This window comes from Scyliorhinus torazame, chromosome 6 (assembly GCF_047496885.1).
Source record: "Scyliorhinus torazame isolate Kashiwa2021f chromosome 6, sScyTor2.1, whole genome shotgun sequence".
Lineage (NCBI taxonomy): Eukaryota > Metazoa > Chordata > Chondrichthyes > Carcharhiniformes > Scyliorhinidae > Scyliorhinus > Scyliorhinus torazame.
This window is the reverse complement of record NC_092712.1, coordinates 100,516,081-100,533,649: the sequence shown is the minus strand read 5'-3', so window position 1 is coordinate 100,533,649 and position 17,569 is coordinate 100,516,081. Positions and strand designations below refer to the sequence as shown.

Sequence of the window (17,569 nt, the reverse complement as noted above, 5' to 3'; positions counted from 1 at the left end):
TGTCCCTGGCCGCCGCCATTTTGTTTTCTTTCCCTCGCTTCTCCCGTTGCTCCAGTGCCGCTCCTTTGGCCATTACACTTCTGGTCCGTTTCATAGAAGTTGGAGGGGGACCTCTCTCTTCCCTTCCCCACGGGTTGCGTCAAAAAAAAAAAAGTTCCATTGGGGCTCCTCTAACGAGCCCGAAAGTCCGTGGTAGCGGGAGCTGCCGAATCGTGCGGCTTAGCTCCGCATAGCCGCAACCAGAAGTCGAGAGGGAATCCTTTTGGCAGTGTTCGCTTCACCAGTCTGCCCCAAAAAGTCTATGGAAACTCCTGAAAAAGGTCAGAGAGTCGGTTCCAGACGGGAGCTGCCGAATGCGCGACCTACTCCTCCATGGCCGCCACCGGAAGCCTCGTCCCTGCTTCTTCAATGGCCTTGGTAGATCTTTTCACAGTTGTTCCCTCTGCTGCTAGAATTCACCTTCGATAGAGGCCCTCAAGTCAGATTGCAGCTTTAAGCTTGCCCTTCCCCCGCCTGCATGCTGGAAGAGGCTTTTGTCTATTCCTGCAGCTCAAGCCAAATCTTTTACTGTTTCTGCCGGGTCTGGTAACCAAAAGACATAACATTCCTGGGGGAACACTGTCAGGGGAATGCTGCAGTCTTCTTCCCACACCGGGAAATGTCAAACAAATGCCGTGGGGGCCCTGTAAAAGAGCCAAAAAGTCCGTTCCAAGCGGGAGCTACCGAATATGCGACCTAGCTCTGCAAAGACGCACCCGGAACTAATCTTATATTGTTAAAGGGCAGCAAAGTGACGCAGTGTTTAACACTACTGCCTCATGGCACCGAGGTCCCAGGTTCGATCCCGGCTCTAGGTCATTGTCCGTGTGGAGTTTGCACATTCTCCCCGTGTTTGCGTGGGTTTCGCCCCCAAAACCCAAAGATGTGCAGAGTAGGTGGATTAGCCATCTTAATTGGAAAATATGAATTAGGTACTCTAAATTTTTTTTAAAAACTTATATTGTCATATTGGCCTGGAATTTCATCACTGAGGCGGTTTATGGGAATCGGGAAAGATCCCGGCTCGGCCTGTCTTCTCAGGAGAAAATGCCCACAAAAGCAGGGTCTTCATTGTCAGACAGTGTGGGGGAAAGGGGGCTAGCTGACCCGGGAAAGAGGTTGACGAAAGCCATTGGGTCTGCTGGGTGCAAAGGCATTTGATTTGAAAGAGTGACCTCAGTGACGTGGGACTTTGTCTCAGTTAAAATAAAAACAGGCCCTCACCGATGCCCTCCCCCTACACACTCCCATGTTACCTCATGCCCCTCACCCACCCCATGGTTCCTCATTCCTCTTCTGCCAAGCTATGTCCCACCCACCTACATGGTTCCTCATTCCCTCTATGCTATGTTACGCCGCCCACCCAACCCCCCATGGTTCCTCCTGCCTCTGTGCCAAGCTGTGCCCAACCTACCCCCATGGCCTTTCATGCCCTCTACTCCAAGCTACGGCACTTTCATGCCCATTCAACAATGCCATATAGAATCAACCTATAGTGCCGATAGAGTGTGCTAAGAAAAAACATTTTTTCATTTTGCTAAAGTAGTCCTATCAGTGTTGCTGCATTCAAGTAAAATGATAAATCATGCAGACCCTTTAAAGAATCAATAACAGAAACTGAAAGCACTTGAATCCTTAAATAAACATTGCAAAATTGACAGTAAAGATCAGAGAGCCAGGGCTGTTAATCTAGCAATGTTTTGCCTGGGGCTCTGGTGTTTGATCAGTAGAATGGATTTCTGGACTCTCAGCCAAGAATATATAGCATGTATTATATAGTCTTTAGGAAACTATATAATGTGTTGATTCAAAGTGCCCATCTGCAGTACAAGCACAATTCTGTCATTTTTAATTCACATTTACTTACTCCGCAGAAAGCAAAGTCCCTTGAGCATCTTATTTTCTGTTACTAATGTGTTTGTAAGCCAGTGTGACGATAAAATGGATGTCTTGTTTCAAAATCATTTTGCTTATCTCATTGTCATTGTTGACTGGAAGATACGTTATGACTGCATATGTTAGTGCATCAAACGTGGTAAAGATTCCAGTTTAGTGCATTCACACAGACTCTAGAGCTTCTAATTATTCCACTCTTTGAAGAAAGAACACTAAGTTAGACCTTCATGATTGCTTTATGTGGAATTGCTATATTATCCAAACATCCTTAGAAAGGAGCTGGATGGCCAGCAGTTCTTTATGTTAAAAGGGATCTGCCTTTATCTCATATTGTAAATCCTGGATTGACACAAGCTGTCCAAATCTCCTTATAAAAAACAGTTGCTTGGCTCCTCTTCACCGTCATGTTCCCTATCCAAGCAGGAAGAAACCATAAATATGTCGCACAATCACTTATAAATCAAATATTTAATTAATCCTATATTTTCAATATGTAGGCAAATAAAATATCTTGCCAGTGTCAATCATTTTATTTATTTTTTCAGCTTAACCTATAGGTGGTTAGTGATAGTATTAAAATAACGATTGGAGCACATAAGCTCACTAATGTAGGTAGATAGATTTTATCTGGGGCTGTCCTTTGTTGCATTGAATCTTCTATCATGAGCCGAAAAGGTCAGGGTTATTGTCGTTCAACCAGCAAGCAGATGCAGCAAGGCTCTGAGTGACATGTATATTTCCTTTTACATGCATTGAGACATTGAACTGGAAATAATTGTTAAAATTGGTGTATTCCCATGCTTTACACAGATATTAATGTTTAGTAGTTGGCTGATTATAGATCTCAGATCTTAGCAGGATGTTTATGAGACACTACCGATCAAACACCTGGACTTTGTCCCTTTGCACAACTTCTTGCTATTCTTCATGTTGGATTGTATTTCCTTTCTTGCTGCTAATGAAAGATAAAAGTCATTCAGAATTTTCACACAATAGTTTTGGATAGTTTAGTCCAGATGATCGATTGATTGGTGTTTGCTGACTAATTTATAACCTTCAAGTTCTTTAATCAGTGCACAAAAAAAGAGGGTCAGTCTGTGGGTTTCATACTTCCCAATTTTAGTAAAATTCTGAATGTTAGAATAAAATGCAGTACAAGCATAGTGTTACAACACCCTGGGCTAGTGCACGGTCAATTCCAGTCCCATGTGATCTGGAGTCGCAACATAGTTGAAATTAACTATTAATTCTTCAAAAACATCTGAAGTCTTTGGCTGTGCATTAACTACAGTCACCAGCTTTGTAAATTTAAACACAGTTAATTATTAACAATAACTATAATTAAATAGGCAGCAAATATAACTGGTTAACTATTGTCCAATTTGACTTCCGGTGGCGGCCATGGAATGAGCGATCGCACATTTGGTAGCTCCCGTTCAAGGTGGTACTTTTCGGCCCTTTCCCAATCTGAAGGGTGACGTTTTTGGATGGAAGCAGGTGTAGGAGTGCCAGGAGAAGGTGTAACTCCTCTGGTGTGCCTGGTGGATGGATTCATGAACTAGGAATGGGTCAATAAGAAAGGAGCTGTTGGAACAGGGGAGTCTTTGTGGTGTGCCACAGGTAAGGATGATGGAGGGCAAAGGGCTTGTCCTGCCGGCCCAGTGGTCAATGGAGCAGTTGGTGGAATTTTTAAATGTTAATTTCAGCAAGCACAAAAGGGAGGCCCTGTGCAAGGTGGTGGAGTCTCTCAAAGCAGGTAGTGAGAGAGTGGAGCAGAGGCTGGAGTCCCAGGGCCGGGTGATCCAGAAAGTGGAGGAGGTGGTGGGGAAGCACGAGGAGCAATTGGCCTCATTGGTGGCCAAGGTAGGGGTGATGCGGGAGACCCAAAAGAGGCTGAAGGAGAAGGTGGAGGATATGGAGAACTGCTCTAGAAGGCAAAATTTGAGGATTGTGGGGATGTCCAAAGGCATCGAAGGAGTGGAGGTCGGTACGAATGTGGCCAAAACGTTGGAGCAGCTGATTTGGGAGGAGACCTTTGACCCATCCCTGGAGGTCGACCGAGGGCACATGGCGCTTATGAGGAGGCCACAGGCGGGTGATGAGGAGGCCACAGGCCTAAGGCGATGGTGGTGTGATTGCAACTCTTTCTGGCTAAAGAGAAGATTCTTTGGTGGGCGAGGCAGTCGAGGAAGTACACCTGGGAAGGGAATGAGTTGCGGACATGTCAAAACCTGGGTGCAGAACTGGCGAAGAGGAGGGCCGTGTTTAACCGGGTCAAGGCGGCCCTCTTCAAGAAGGGGGTGAAGTTCGGGGTGCTGTCCCTGGCCCGCCTCTGGGTGACTTTCCAGAATCGAGAATATTATTTTGATGTGCCAGAGGAGGCGATGGAGTTTTTGAAGGATAATGCATTGGCAGAAGAATGAGGACATTGAACTTTGGAGGAGTTGTGAGGAGGTTTCTTTGTTCTTGGGAAACTTTTCCCCTTGAAGTGTTCTTTTGGGTTCTGTGGTTGGGTGTTTGGAGGGCAGGTCCCTCCGTGGGGGGACATCAAGGCTGAGTTCACCTTTTTCTGTTTCTTTGTTTTTTTGGGGGGGCATGAATGGGGGGGGGTGGGGGGGGGGGAGAGTCCCAATTTGGCCCTCTCACTCGATTGAATGGGCCATCACGAATCCCGGTTGAGGCTAGTGGCCCAGATAATTGCCCCCTATGTCAGGTTTCCAAAAGGACCATATAACAGACACCAGTGCAAAGAGGTAAATAGTGGATCATTCTAGTTAGATTCGATTTCACTGTAGTTTAGTCCTATATCTCCAGCAGCAGTGGTCATTCATAAATTTGATGATGTGATTGCCACATAGCACGTAAATATACAATTTAAAAAAGGGTGCCAGTATTCAGAATATTTTTTTTTTAAACTCAGAAATCCAGAAAGTTTCAATAGCTTGTGGTCAGATTGTTTTGTTGGAGTCTGGCAACCTACAGGAAAAAAACTAAGTGTATTTTTTAATAATACTGCAAACACAGTACAGCAGCGTGTGCCATTACCATTACTCATTGCAATTCGGGTTGGCTGAGCTAATTGTTTTCTCTGTAGTTGTTTATTAAGAGGAGGCCAAAGCTTGGGGCGGTCATTAGCCTTGTTCAAAACTCACTTCTTCAAGAGGCACGTATAGGCACCAATGAAATGTTATTCTCCATCTGACAGCAATCATCGGCAGTCCACTCCACGTCACTTCGGAGTGGAGTAAGTTGCTCCTACACTGTCTGTTAATTTGCATTGACAGGACTTGTGGTTCTGAGTTCAAACTTAAAGCAGAAGCTGGATCAAATGAACAGCTGAAGCAGATCAACACTACATTCCAACAGAAGGCTCCAGCAGCTGTGAGCCAGGCCTATATTCTGTACAGGAAGTCAGGCCCCTGAATAGGAGGTGTAAAAAGCCAGCAGCACACAGTTTTGGTTGGTTGCAGCAGTGAATGTGTTTGTGTTCTGTCCTGTTCCTGCAAGAGAAAGTGACCCACTTGGATCTAGTTTGGTATGCTTGATCGACAGCTAATTACACCTGGTCTTGAACACCTCTTTGCTGAGGTAAGCAGCCATTTTATTACAGTAGGCCAGAGGGTCAGCAGTGAGCCAATCCCACAGAACACTAGATCTGTGTGATATTTAGTGAATGTGATGATCAAGAGTTCAAGTTGACGAATGATTGACAGAACTCCCTTTGAATTGCCACGATTTTGTTGTCTTTTAAATGTGGGAATAATATAGTAAGTAGCAGAGTGATAGCTCTATGCAGCCAGAAACTCCAATGCAGGTACAGTAATGTAAGGCAAATCTAACATTATTTTACATTTGCTAAACAGTGGACGGGATTTTCTGGCATCTTCCTTCCGGTGGGATCTTCTGGTCCCGTTGAAGACAGTTCCCCCGCCCCGTGGTGGGTTCCCCAGCAGCAGGATGGGCGAGCCACACAAAATGCCGTAGACATCAGCAGGACCTCTGCCGTAGAACGTGGGTTCACAAAATTCAAGAGTTTGTTCAATGTTTATCATTTGTGATGGAGTGTGTATCAATGAATAAAACTTTCTTTAGTCACATTTCTTTAATAATTAAACTTGTTGGCTACACACACCTCTCTTTTACACCTAGTTAGCATTCTGAGTTGGCTTAAAAATAATCTTTGAAAGCTCTTTTAAGAAAGGAGGCTTCAAATAAAATTTGCATTCTCATTTTGTCTATAAATACTGTAAACAATGAAGTGAATCATTCAGATATCCATCAGCCATGAAGATAATGCCATACTTTTTCTAAATATTTTTCTTGTAAACCACCTGGGAAAACAATCTACATTTATTGATTTGAACAAAGGTTTTTTTTAGAAATTAACACTCTTATCCAAATGTTAACTGCCAAACAACTGGCACCACGATATCGGAGTGAAAGGATTTATTGATAATTTCTATCTAAAGCTAACTTGACTGTGACATTGCATACTATAGATCAGAAACTTCAATCTGAAAGACCAACAGAAACTATAGCCTCGACATGTAGAGTGGTAGTGGGATAGGAGTGGGGGAAGGTCATAGGGGAATGCATGTAACATGGAGTTCAAGTGAATTTAATGGTGGAACCTCATTCACAGTGTTTTTCTCCATTTCCCGTTAAGCAGCCAACTAGATTGAGCTTTGAACCAGAAACAGGGTATGGAGAAGATGGTGGGAGAAACTGTCCAGGCAAAATGGCTGGGGGGATTGCGTGGAAAGGGATTGGCAAGCTTTATCTCAGCTGCAATTTTTCCTGAGCCCTGAGAAATCCGGCCCCAGCACTTGACTTCAAATCTGTGGTAAAATTTGAGCCTTTTAAAAATATTTAAATTGTGGATGAGCACTTGGTCGCCTGTCCTGAATCGCTTCCAATAAAACTGGAACCTGGTGCAATTTTAAAATTTTAACTACATTTCCTCCTGCAAGTCAGTCAGCATTTGAAAGAAAGTTAGATTAACGTATCAGGTCGGACTCTTTATCGGAACTAGTCAAATGTCCTAGTCTCCTGCATTCGGACAACTTGACATAGTTGTTTGAAACCTTCATCATTTAAAGAAACCTTGCCTTGTTCCTCCTCGTTTTTGAGCTGCTACCATTTTTAAATAAATAATTTCATATCCGATGCTTGTCAATTCAAAGTAAAGAAGGGGGGATTGTCAGAAAGGAATCCTGAAGCGTTAAATTAATCATCCTGGTTATTTGAGTGTCTGACAGCAGTTGTCTAACTAACACCTGCTCCTTGAGAAGCTCCATGTCCTTATTTGGTAAACTGTTAAAGGTTGAAGAAAGCCCTTACAGTATAGACTGCAAGCTTCAAATTTTTAAGTGACTGGTGTATTTTTAACTCCATTTGCTGCTTTGGTCCATTGATATCCCCTTTTCCCCTGGCTTTAATAGAAAATATTTTTAATTTAAATTTGCAATATAGCAGAGATTATGGGATTCATAACACAATAATATAAGGAATACATCAAGTCCAAAGCATTTTTGAAAATTTGATTTCAACATGTGTTTAAGCACTTCCAAGCTAATTCTATATGGCATTTGACTTCACTTCCTCGTTTGAAAGACTTAAATGAAATTTAAATCAGTACGGGTGACAGTGGAATGGCTTTAAAATAAAAGCAAATTACTGCGGATGCTGGAATCTGAAACCAATGAGAAAATACTGGAAAATCTCAGCAGCATCTGTAAGGAGAGAAATGAGCTAATGCTTTGAGTCCAGTTGACCCTTTGTGAAAATGGCTTTCACTGGCTGATAACTGAAGCTGAGTGTTATTGGTATGATCCCTGAAATAGAAATGCAGGCAGTGTTTATATTCTGCTTGTATCCATTTGTATTCTGATTCTGTGCTCATGAATACTCAATTTTTTTTAAAAATGTGTTCTTAGGATGTGGGTGTTGTTGACTAGACCAGCATTTGTTGTTCATCCCCAATTTCCCCCTGGGGAGGAGGTGGCATAGTGGTACTGTAAACCATAAACCTAGGGTAATGCTCTGGGGACCTGGGTTCGAATCCCTCCACTGGTGAAATTTGAATTCAATAAAAATCTGGAATTAAAAGTCTAACGATGACCATGAAATCATTGCAATTGTTGTTAAAAACCCATCTGGTTCACTTATGTCCTTTAGGAAGGAAATCTGCCATCCTCACCTGGTCTGGTCTAAATGTGCCTCCAGACCCACAGCAATGTGGTTCACTTTTAGCTGCCCCCTCAAGGGTAATTCTGGATGGGCAATAAATGCTGGCCCAGCCAGCGATGCCCATGCCCCATGAACGAACAGTAAAAAAAAAAAAAATATTTTATACAGAATTTTGAAAGAAAATGAAAGAAATAAAAGATTCACAAAACTGTTTTCCCTAACCTCCACCCCCTCCCCTCAACTCTCCACAGCCCTAGAAAGCAGAAGATATCTTTGGAACTCTCTGTCTCAGAAGACAGGAGAGTTGGGGGTCATTTGAATATTTCTAGGTAACTGGATTCTTGTTCGGCAAGGGAATCAAAGGTTACCGAGGGTGGATGGGAATTTGAAACACAAACAATGATCTTGTTGAATGGCAGAGCAGGCTTGAGGGACCAAATGACCTACTCCTGCTTCTATTTCATAGTTTCAGAAGCCTAACAAAAATAATTACTGTTTACTTTTTAATTCATAATGTAATATTGACGTCTCAGGAGTGAAAATTATGCACACGTTATCTTTCCTGGGATACCTCTATAGGTTTTCATGAAGGATAGGACCATGGCCTAGATTTTGCTGAATCAGTAATGACATATGAATGATGCATACTGTTATTAATGTGCACATTGCCCACTAACTTGTAGCAAAGAAGAGATACCCTGTGATTTGTATATCACAAGTTATTTGTTGATTTTCAATGCTTTGTCTTCAGCTTCACAAAAATCACACACTGCGCTTCACCTCTTTGCGATTTTCATGACATCATTGTGTTTGCATATGAATTAAAATTTAAACTTTCCTCAGAAAATTAAGTCCAGCATTGTTAGACATGATCATTGTTGATGAGTATCAGTTGACACCTCTTGCCTAAAAGGTAAAGAAATACTTGCATTTCTATAATTCTTTTCATGACCACCAGATGTATCAACGTACTTTCTGGTCAATTAAGTACTTTTGAAGTGTTGTAATATAGAAAACTTGACAGACAATTTCTACAGCAATCTCTCTCAAACAGCAATGTGATAATGACCAGAAAATAAACAATTATGGGTGTGAAATCTCATTCCTACATGTTGGAAATTTAATTTCTATTTCAATTTAAGAATGTTTTACTGACTTTTTTGTTTGTCTATATGTTTTACTATCTCTGAATCCAATCATCCTTTCCCCCACTTTCTGGCTTTTTTGTACCTGATTTTACATGACGTTTACTCACTTGTGCTCTGTTTTGAAATCTGACTGAGCAATTGTAAATCTAACTAATGGGGCAAGCAGAAAGCTGCCCTGTTACAGCAAAACTGAACCCAGTAAAACCTGAACCGAGCACCAAATTCGATCCCAGAAACGGTGCAAAGGATTTCCCACTTTTCTGTGGGTAATTAGCATTCATTTACCACAAAGATTCTGTGCCTGCATAGATACTCTGTTGCGTATGTCAGAACTTCATGTTTTTGCTCAAGCTGATTCATGGTTTAATCATCTGTACAACATTTCTTTATATACCATTTTAATACAATGTTACCTGTTTCTTTTAAATTGGCTAACTTTTATCTGAAAGTAGAGGAGGGGTATCATGCAGCGTAGGATCATTTCTGAATTTAGAGGACTGAGTTAATGAGGAAAGATTGTCCATTGGGGGATGTTACTCTCTGGATGAGGATAAACATGATCCAGGTCTTTTTATAATAAACTTTTCATGAGGCTGGAGGGTTTGAATGCAGTTAAGTGCTGTCATGAGCTAATTTAGAGGAAGAGGAAAACCAGTTTTCTGCTGAGGGTTTCAAAGGAAATTAGAACATTTAGATGTTAAGAGCCTGATTCTAACTGTGTGACTGAATGGGCTTTAAATGAAATACAGGCCCAGAACTTCTGCTCTATGGATGGTTGTGCCCTGGAAGATGTGCTGGAGGATCCCTCAGAACTCCCAAGAGAATTACCCAGGAAATTTCAACTTCTGCTGGGTAATTCCCGTGCACCTGGAACCCTTTGAAACTCTTGAGTTAAAGTCCGAGATGTTAGATTGTTCCAACTCAGTCTCCCAGAAAAGGGTAGAAAGATTAAAACCAGTTATAACTCCTGGGTAACGATTCTACTGATCCCTTGATTCACCACTGGACACCCTGACTATCACCTTTGAGCCTTTGATGACCCTGCCGACCTCCCAACTGACCTCTCACCCCCTGATCTCCGACTTTGTTTTATTCTTGAGTGGGGGTTCAGTGTTGATAATGCCACTGAATGTCAAAGGGTGATAAGTTTGCTTCTCTCTTCTTGAAGATGGTCCATGCCTGGCATTTGTGTGGTGCAAATGTTGCTTGCCACTTGACAGCCAAAGCCTGGATATTATCCAGGTCTTATTGCATTCACACTTGGACTGTTTCATCTCTGAGGAGTCGCGAATGATGCTGAACATTGTGCAATCATCAGCGAACATCCCCACATCTGACCTAATGTTGGAAGGAAGATCATTGATGAAGCAGCTGAAGATAGTTGTGGATAAGACACGCCCCTGAGGAGCTCCCGCAGTGGTAACCCGGGACTGAGTGGACTGACCTCAACAACCACAACCATCTTCCTTTGTACGAGGCATGACTCCAAACAATGGAGAGCTTTCCCCCTGATTCCCATTTTAATTCCAATTTTGCTAGGCTCCTTGATGCCATACTCAATCAAATGCTGCCTTGGTGTCAAGGGCACTCACTCTCACCTTAAACTTTGGCATTCAGTTCTTTTATCCATGTTTGGACCAAGGCTGTAATGAGGTCAGGAGCTGAGTGACCCTGGCGGAACCCAAACTGAGCATCCGTGAGCAGGTTATTGCTAAGTAAGTGCCACTTGACAGCACTATTGATGATTTGATTGAGAGTAGACCGATAGGGTGGTAATTGGGTGTGTTGGATCTGATTTGGATTTGGCTCATTGTCACGCGTACCGAAGTACAGTGAAAAGTATTGTTCTGCGTACAGTCCTGACAGATCATTCCATACATGAAAAAAAACCATAGGACATACATAATACACAATGTAAATACATGGCGCAGGCATCAGGTTAGCATATGGAGTGTAGTACTACTCATTAGAGAAGATGTGTGAAGAGATCAGTTCAGTGCAAAGAGGGTCATTCAGGAGTCTGGTAACGGTGTGGAAGAAGCTGTTTTTGAATCTGTTTGTGCGTGTTCTCAGACTTTTGTATCTCCTGCCTGATGGAAGAAGTTGGAAGGGAGAATAACCCGGGTGGGAGCGGTCTCTAATTATGCTGCCTGCTTTCCCGGGAGGTGTAGATGGAGTCAGTGGATGGGAGGCGGGTTTATGTGATGGACTGGGCGGGGAAGACAACTCTCTGTAGTTTCTCACGGTCTTGGGCCGAGCAGTTTCTATACCACGTTGTGATGCAGCCAGATAGGAAGTTTTCTATGGTGCATCTGTAAAAATTGGTAAGAGTCAATGCGGACATGCCGAATTTCCTTAGTTTCCTGAGGAGGCATAGGTGCTGTTGTGCTTTCTTGGTTGTAGCGTCGACGTGGGTGGAGCAGGACAGATTGTTGGTGATGCTTACACCTAAGAATTTGAAGCTGCCAACAATCTCCACCTTGGCACCATTGATGCAGACAGGGGTGTGTACGATACTTTGCTTCCTGAAGTCAATGACCAGCTCCTTAGATTTATTGGTGTTGAGGGAGAGATAGTTGTCATTGTACCACACCCATTAGGTTCTCTATCTCCCTCCTGTACTCTGACTCATTGTTCGAGGTCCGACCCACTATGGTCGTGTCATCAGCAAACTTGTAGATGGAGTTGGAGCCAGATTTTGCCACACAGTCGTGTGTGCGTAGGGAGTATAGTAAGGTGCTAAGTACGCAGCCTTGCGGGACCCAGGTATTAAGGACTATAGTGGAGGAGGTGTGGTTGTTTATCCTCACTGATTGTGGTCTGTGGGTCAGGAAGTCGAGGATCCACCTGCAGATTAAGAAGCCAAGCCTTAGAATTTGGAATTTTGATATGAACTTGGTTGGGATTATGGGGTGTTGAAGGCGGAGCTGTAGTCAATAAATAGGAGTCTGACATAGGAGTCCTTGTTGAGATGTTCCAGGGATGAGTGTAGGGCCAGGGAGATGACGTCTGCTGTAGATCGGTTGTGGTGGCATGCAAATTGCAGTGAATCAAGACATTCTGAGGGTATGGAGTTGATGTGTCTCATGACCAACCTCTCGAAGCATTTCATAATGATAGATGTCACGGTCACCAGACAGTAGTCATTGAGGCACGTTGCCTGGTGCTCCTTTGGCACCGGTATGATGGTGGTCTTCTTGAAGCAGGTGGGGACCTCGGAGCAGAGTAGGGAGAGGTTCAAGATGCCCGAGAATGCACCTCCCAGCTGGTCTGTGCAGGATATGAGTGCACGACCGGGACTCCGTCAGGATCCATTGTTTTCCGAGGGTTCACTTTCAAGAAGGCCTTTCTGGCTTCGGAAGCTGTGACGGTAGGTATGGGTGTGTCCGATGCTGCTGGGCCATTTGACAAAGTTTTTATGGTTTCCTGCTCGAACCTAGCATAGAATGCATTAAGCTCATCAGGGAAGGGTGCACTGCTGCCAGAGATTCTACTCAGCTTTGCTTTGTAGCCGATTATGTTGTTTAAGCTTTGCCACAACTGAAGAGAGTACGTGTTATTAGTCTGTGACTCTAACTTAGTCTGGTATTGTCTCTTGGCATCCCTGATGGCTTTGCGGAGGGCATACCTGAATGTCTTGTATAGGTCAGGTTGTCTGTCTTGAACACCTCAAATCTGGTCTTCAGTAGGGAGTGGATCTCTCGATTTAACCATGGTTTCCGGTTGTACGTATTACCTTCTTTGGCACCAATCTTCTACGCACTTGCTGATGAGGTCTGTAATGGTGGTGGCATACCCGTTTAGGTTGGCCGCTGAGTTCTTGAATATGGACCAGTCCACTGACTCCAAGCAGTTGCGTAGGAGCTCTTTTTCCTCGGAACAGCACTTCACAACCTTCTTAACCTTCAAGGGCAGCCGGTAGCATTGTGGATAGCACAATTGCTTCACAGCTCCAGGGTCCCAGGTTTGATTCCAGCTTGGGTCACTGTCTGTGCGGAGTCTGCACATCCTCCCCGTGTGTGCGTGGGTTTCCTCCGGGTGCTCCGGTTTCCTCCAACAGTCCAAAGATGTGCAGGTTAGGTGGATTGGCCATGATAAATTGCCTTTAGTGTCCAAAATTGCCCTTCGTGTTGGGTGGGGTTACTGGGTTATGGGGATAGGGTGGAGGTGTTGACCTTGGGTAGGGTGCTCTTTCCAAGAGCCGGTGCAGACTCGATGGGCCGAATGGCCTCCTTCTGCACTGTAAATTCTATGACTAACCAGATTCTCCCTTTTAAGTTTCTGCTTGTATGCGGGAGAAGGAAGCATCATCTTATGGCCCGATCTGCTGAAGTGCAGTCGGGGATGTATCGATGGGCGTCCTTGATGTTTGTGCAGCAGTGGCCGAGGATGTTGATGCCCCTGGTGGAGCACGAGATATGTTGGTGGAATTTTGGCAGTACACTCTTGAGGTTGGCCTGGTTTAAATCCCCGGCCATGATGAACAAGGCCTCCAGATATTCTGTTTCACTGTTATTTATGATGTGGAGATGCCGGTGTTGAACTGGGGTGAGCACAGTAAGAAGTCTTACAACACCAGGTTAAAGTCCAACAGGTTTGTTTCGATGTGGGCTCGCTTACCTCAGACCATCACTTGCTGCTTATGTTGGTTGAAAATCAATTAGTCCTGTGTTGTAGCTTCCCACATTAACACCTCCATTATTTTTCAGTATGCCTGGTGCTGCTCTTGGCATGTCCTCCTGCACTCTTCATAGAACCAGGATTCATCCCCTGGCTTGGTGGTAATGGTAGAGTGGGGGATATGTCGGGCCATGAGGTTACTGATTGTGGGTGAATACAATTCTGCTGCTGCTGATGACCCACAGCGCCTCATGGATGCCCAGTCTTGAGTTGCTAGATCTATTCTGAATCTGGGCCATTTGGTACATTGGTAGTGCCTCACAACACAATGGAGGGTATCCTCAATGTGAAGACGGGACTTTGTCTCCACGAAGACTGTGACCCAGTGGTCACTCCTACCGATGTCATGGACAGATGCATCTGCGGCAGGCAGGATGCTGAGGATGAGGTCCAGTATGTTTTTCCCTCACCGAGCCAGCCTAGCAGCTATGACCTTGGAGCCCAGTCAGCAGTGGTGCTATGGAACCACTCTGGGTGACGGACATTGATGTCCCCTACCCAGAGTACATTCTGTGTCCTTGCCACCTTCATTGCTTCCTCCAACATGGAGGAGTACTGAGTTATCAGTTGACGGTGGATGGTATGTGGTAATCAGCAGGTTTCGTTGCCCATGTTCGACTTGAAACCACGATGACTCCCAGGGTAACTCCCTCCCCACTGCATACCATTCTGCCACCACCTCTGCTGGGTCTTCCCTCCTGGTGGGACAGGTCATGGTACCCAATGATGGTGATAATGGTGTCTGGGTCATTATCAGTAGGTTTGATGCTGTGAGTATGACTAAGTCAGGCTGTTGTTTGACTAGTCTGGGAGACAGCTGACCCAATTTTGGCATAAGGCCCCAGATGTTAGTAAGGAGAACTTTGCAGGGTCGACAGGGCTGGGTTTGCCATTGTCATTTCCAATGCAGGGTGGCCCATCCGGTTTCTTTCCTTTTAGACTTTCTAGCGGTTTGATACAACTGAGTAGCTTGCAAGGCCATTTCAGAGGGTATTTAAGAATAAACCTCATTGCTGTGAATCTGGAGTCACATGTAGGCCAGACCAGGTAAGGATGGCCAATTTCCTTCCCTAAAGACATTAGTGAACCAGATGGGTTTTTATGACAATCGACAATGGTTTTATGGTCACCAATAGACTTCAAATCCCAGATATCTATTTGATTCAATTTCCACCATCTGCCTTGGTGGGATCCAAATCCAGATCCCCAGAATATTCGTCCAATGACAATACCACTATGCCACCACCTCCCCTTAAAGAAAGAAAATTAATGGCCAGGGTTTAATCTTCAATCTGGCAGTGTGGGGCCTGATAGAGCCAACAACTGTCTCCACAGAGATCGGGACGCCATCTTTAAATGGCCCCCTGATCAGCAATGAAATTTAATGGCCCCAACCATGGAGATAGCGAGGGTCCCCCCACAGACAATGAACGAGGGCTCCCTCCCCCCCACCCCCCCACCACCACTGTGGAGGTATCACTGGCTTTCCCCCCCACCAGTGCCTTACGCAGATCTCCCCCGATATCTGCAAATTTCCACCTCACGGACTACCCTTGATACTGCCACAGGACAGAGGCTGGACATGTTCGCTGTGCCCGGGCATGTCCCTCTACCCCCAAGGGCTACACTTACCTTTGGAGGGATCTCCTCGATTGTTTCTCATTTTGCCAAAATGGTTTTAAACGTCGGTGAGGTATTAATAATTAGTGAGGGGGGAATCATGTGACGTGGCGGCCCATCAATAATAATCAAATGTAGCTTCCGGTGGGGTGGGCGAGCAGGGCGGCCGCAAAAAAAAGAGCTCCCGCCGGTGGCCGCGATTCGCGGCGATTTCGGGGAAATCCCCGAGACCCCACGCACTCCCCGACTATCGTCGGCCTTTGGGGCCGCCAGGAGCAGCCAGCGGGGCCGGCTTAAAAGCCGGCGAAGAACCCCGCGCGGGTGTCGGGCGGCGGGGGCTGAGGCGCCGGGCCCGGCAGGTCGGAACAGCGGGGGCGGAGCTACAAAGAGGTCGAGGCGGCAGGCCCGAGCGCCATGTAGGGAGGGTGCTCCACGTCGGATGGCTCCCACCTAGGAAGAAGAAGGTTTGAAGCCTGGTCCCAGGTGAATGTAGAGGAGAAAGAAAGAAGATTCATGGAAGTTTGGTAAAAGTTTTTTTTTTCTGAAAAAAGAAGAATGTCAGATTGATGAAGGGCAGGAGGGTGAAGGGGGAGAGAGGAGAAAGGAAAGAAGATAAAAAACAATAAGCCGCTAAAAGATGCGAAAAGCAGCGTCAAAGAAAGGAGGAAACGCGGGTTCGCCGCCGAAGGAGAAGACGAGCAAAAGTGTTGACAGGATGGTGGAAGCCGAACTGCAAGGCGGGACCGCACTACTTACGGTGGAGAAGATGACCGAGGTGATGGTGGTGGAGCTGGAAAAACGTTTGATGAGGTACATGGAGATCCTGAGGAAAGAGATGGTGGTCGTGGTGAGGTCATTGTTGGAGGAGGCAATCGGCCCGATGAGGGTGGAGGTGGCAACGGCATTGGCCGAGGTGAGAGAGCAGGGCGAGAAGATGAAGGCGGTGGAGGAGGCCGTGACACGACACAGCGACCAGGTCACCTCGATGGGAGACGAGCTGCGGAGGGTGGTGGAGGTTAACAGAGGGCTCCGAGCAAAGCTGGAAGACTTGGAAAACCGCTCAAGGCGGCACAATTTGAGAATTGTGGGCTTGCCCGAAGGGACAGAGGGCCCAAGGCCAACGCAATACTCCGCTAAGAAGTTGGCAGAGCTGATGGGGGAGGGTGAGAACCCCACCCTGTACGAGCTAGACCGAGCTCATCGGTCATTAAGGCCGAAGCCCAAAGTGAACGAGCCGCCAAGGGCAGTAATTATCTGCTTCCATAAGTTTTGCATGAAGGAGAAAGTATTAAGCTGGGCGAAGCAGAAGCGTGAGGTGCTGTGGGATGGTGCTGGAGTTCAGATCTACCAGGACTGGACGGTGGAGTTGGCAAAAAGACGAGCGGCGTTTGGGCGAGGGAAGGCAGCTTTGTACAAGAAGGGGGTGCGATTTGGTGTGGTGTACCCGGCAAATTTGAGAGTAACATATAAAGCCAAAGACTTTTATTTTGAGCCAGCGGAGGCGGCTGAGGCGTTCGTGAGGGCAGAAGGCTTGGGACAGACGTGAAGAGCGGAACTGGAAGAAAGACTGTGGACTGTGTTTGAGCTGTGTTTGAAAATGTACAAATGTTACAACTTTCTTTTTACTGATTTGTATTGAAATTTGAAATATACTTCTCTTTGCATTGTTGCAGAGTTCAAGTTAATGGCCTTCTGTGTTGCGACGGTTAAATGTTATGTTAGTGAATTGTAGGGGTAGGATTGTTGGGTTTGTTTTGGTGTTTCTTTCTCTGGGACTGGGCGGAAGGGGGCGAGAGGTATTGGCGGGGGGAGCCACCCGCGCTAGCTAACTAGAGTCAGTTAGTGAACGGGGGTGAGGTGAGAGGAGGACTGCGGACATTGGAGCCTGGGTAGCAGGCTTCAATGGGCCTACGAGGCGAGCAAGAGGGGGTGGAGGGAGGGATGTTGGGGGATGTTTTTGTAGGGGGGGTTCTTGGGAGGGGGGGAAGGGGTTCGAT

General features: G+C 45.5%; 1 protein-coding gene across 6 annotated transcripts in view; it reads left to right on the top strand.

The window, feature by feature from the left end:
• LOC140424913 (voltage-dependent L-type calcium channel subunit beta-2-like) overlaps positions 1 to 17,569 on the top strand; it is a 656,293-nt gene that overhangs the window by 394,631 nt on the left and 244,093 nt on the right. The window contains exon 1 of one of the 6 annotated variants that reach the window (XM_072508569.1): positions 3,350 to 3,555. The exons of 4 other annotated variants lie outside the window; for them this stretch is intronic. Coding sequence is in view for 1 of the 2 variants with exons in the window: in XM_072508563.1 (XP_072364664.1) it covers positions 5,473 to 5,523 (51 nt within the window). In the remaining variant the exon portion in view is untranslated. Of the gene's footprint in view, positions 1 to 3,349; positions 3,556 to 5,313; positions 5,524 to 17,569 lie in introns of those variants that run through there. One more of the 6 variants, XM_072508563.1, reaches the window with a different exon arrangement.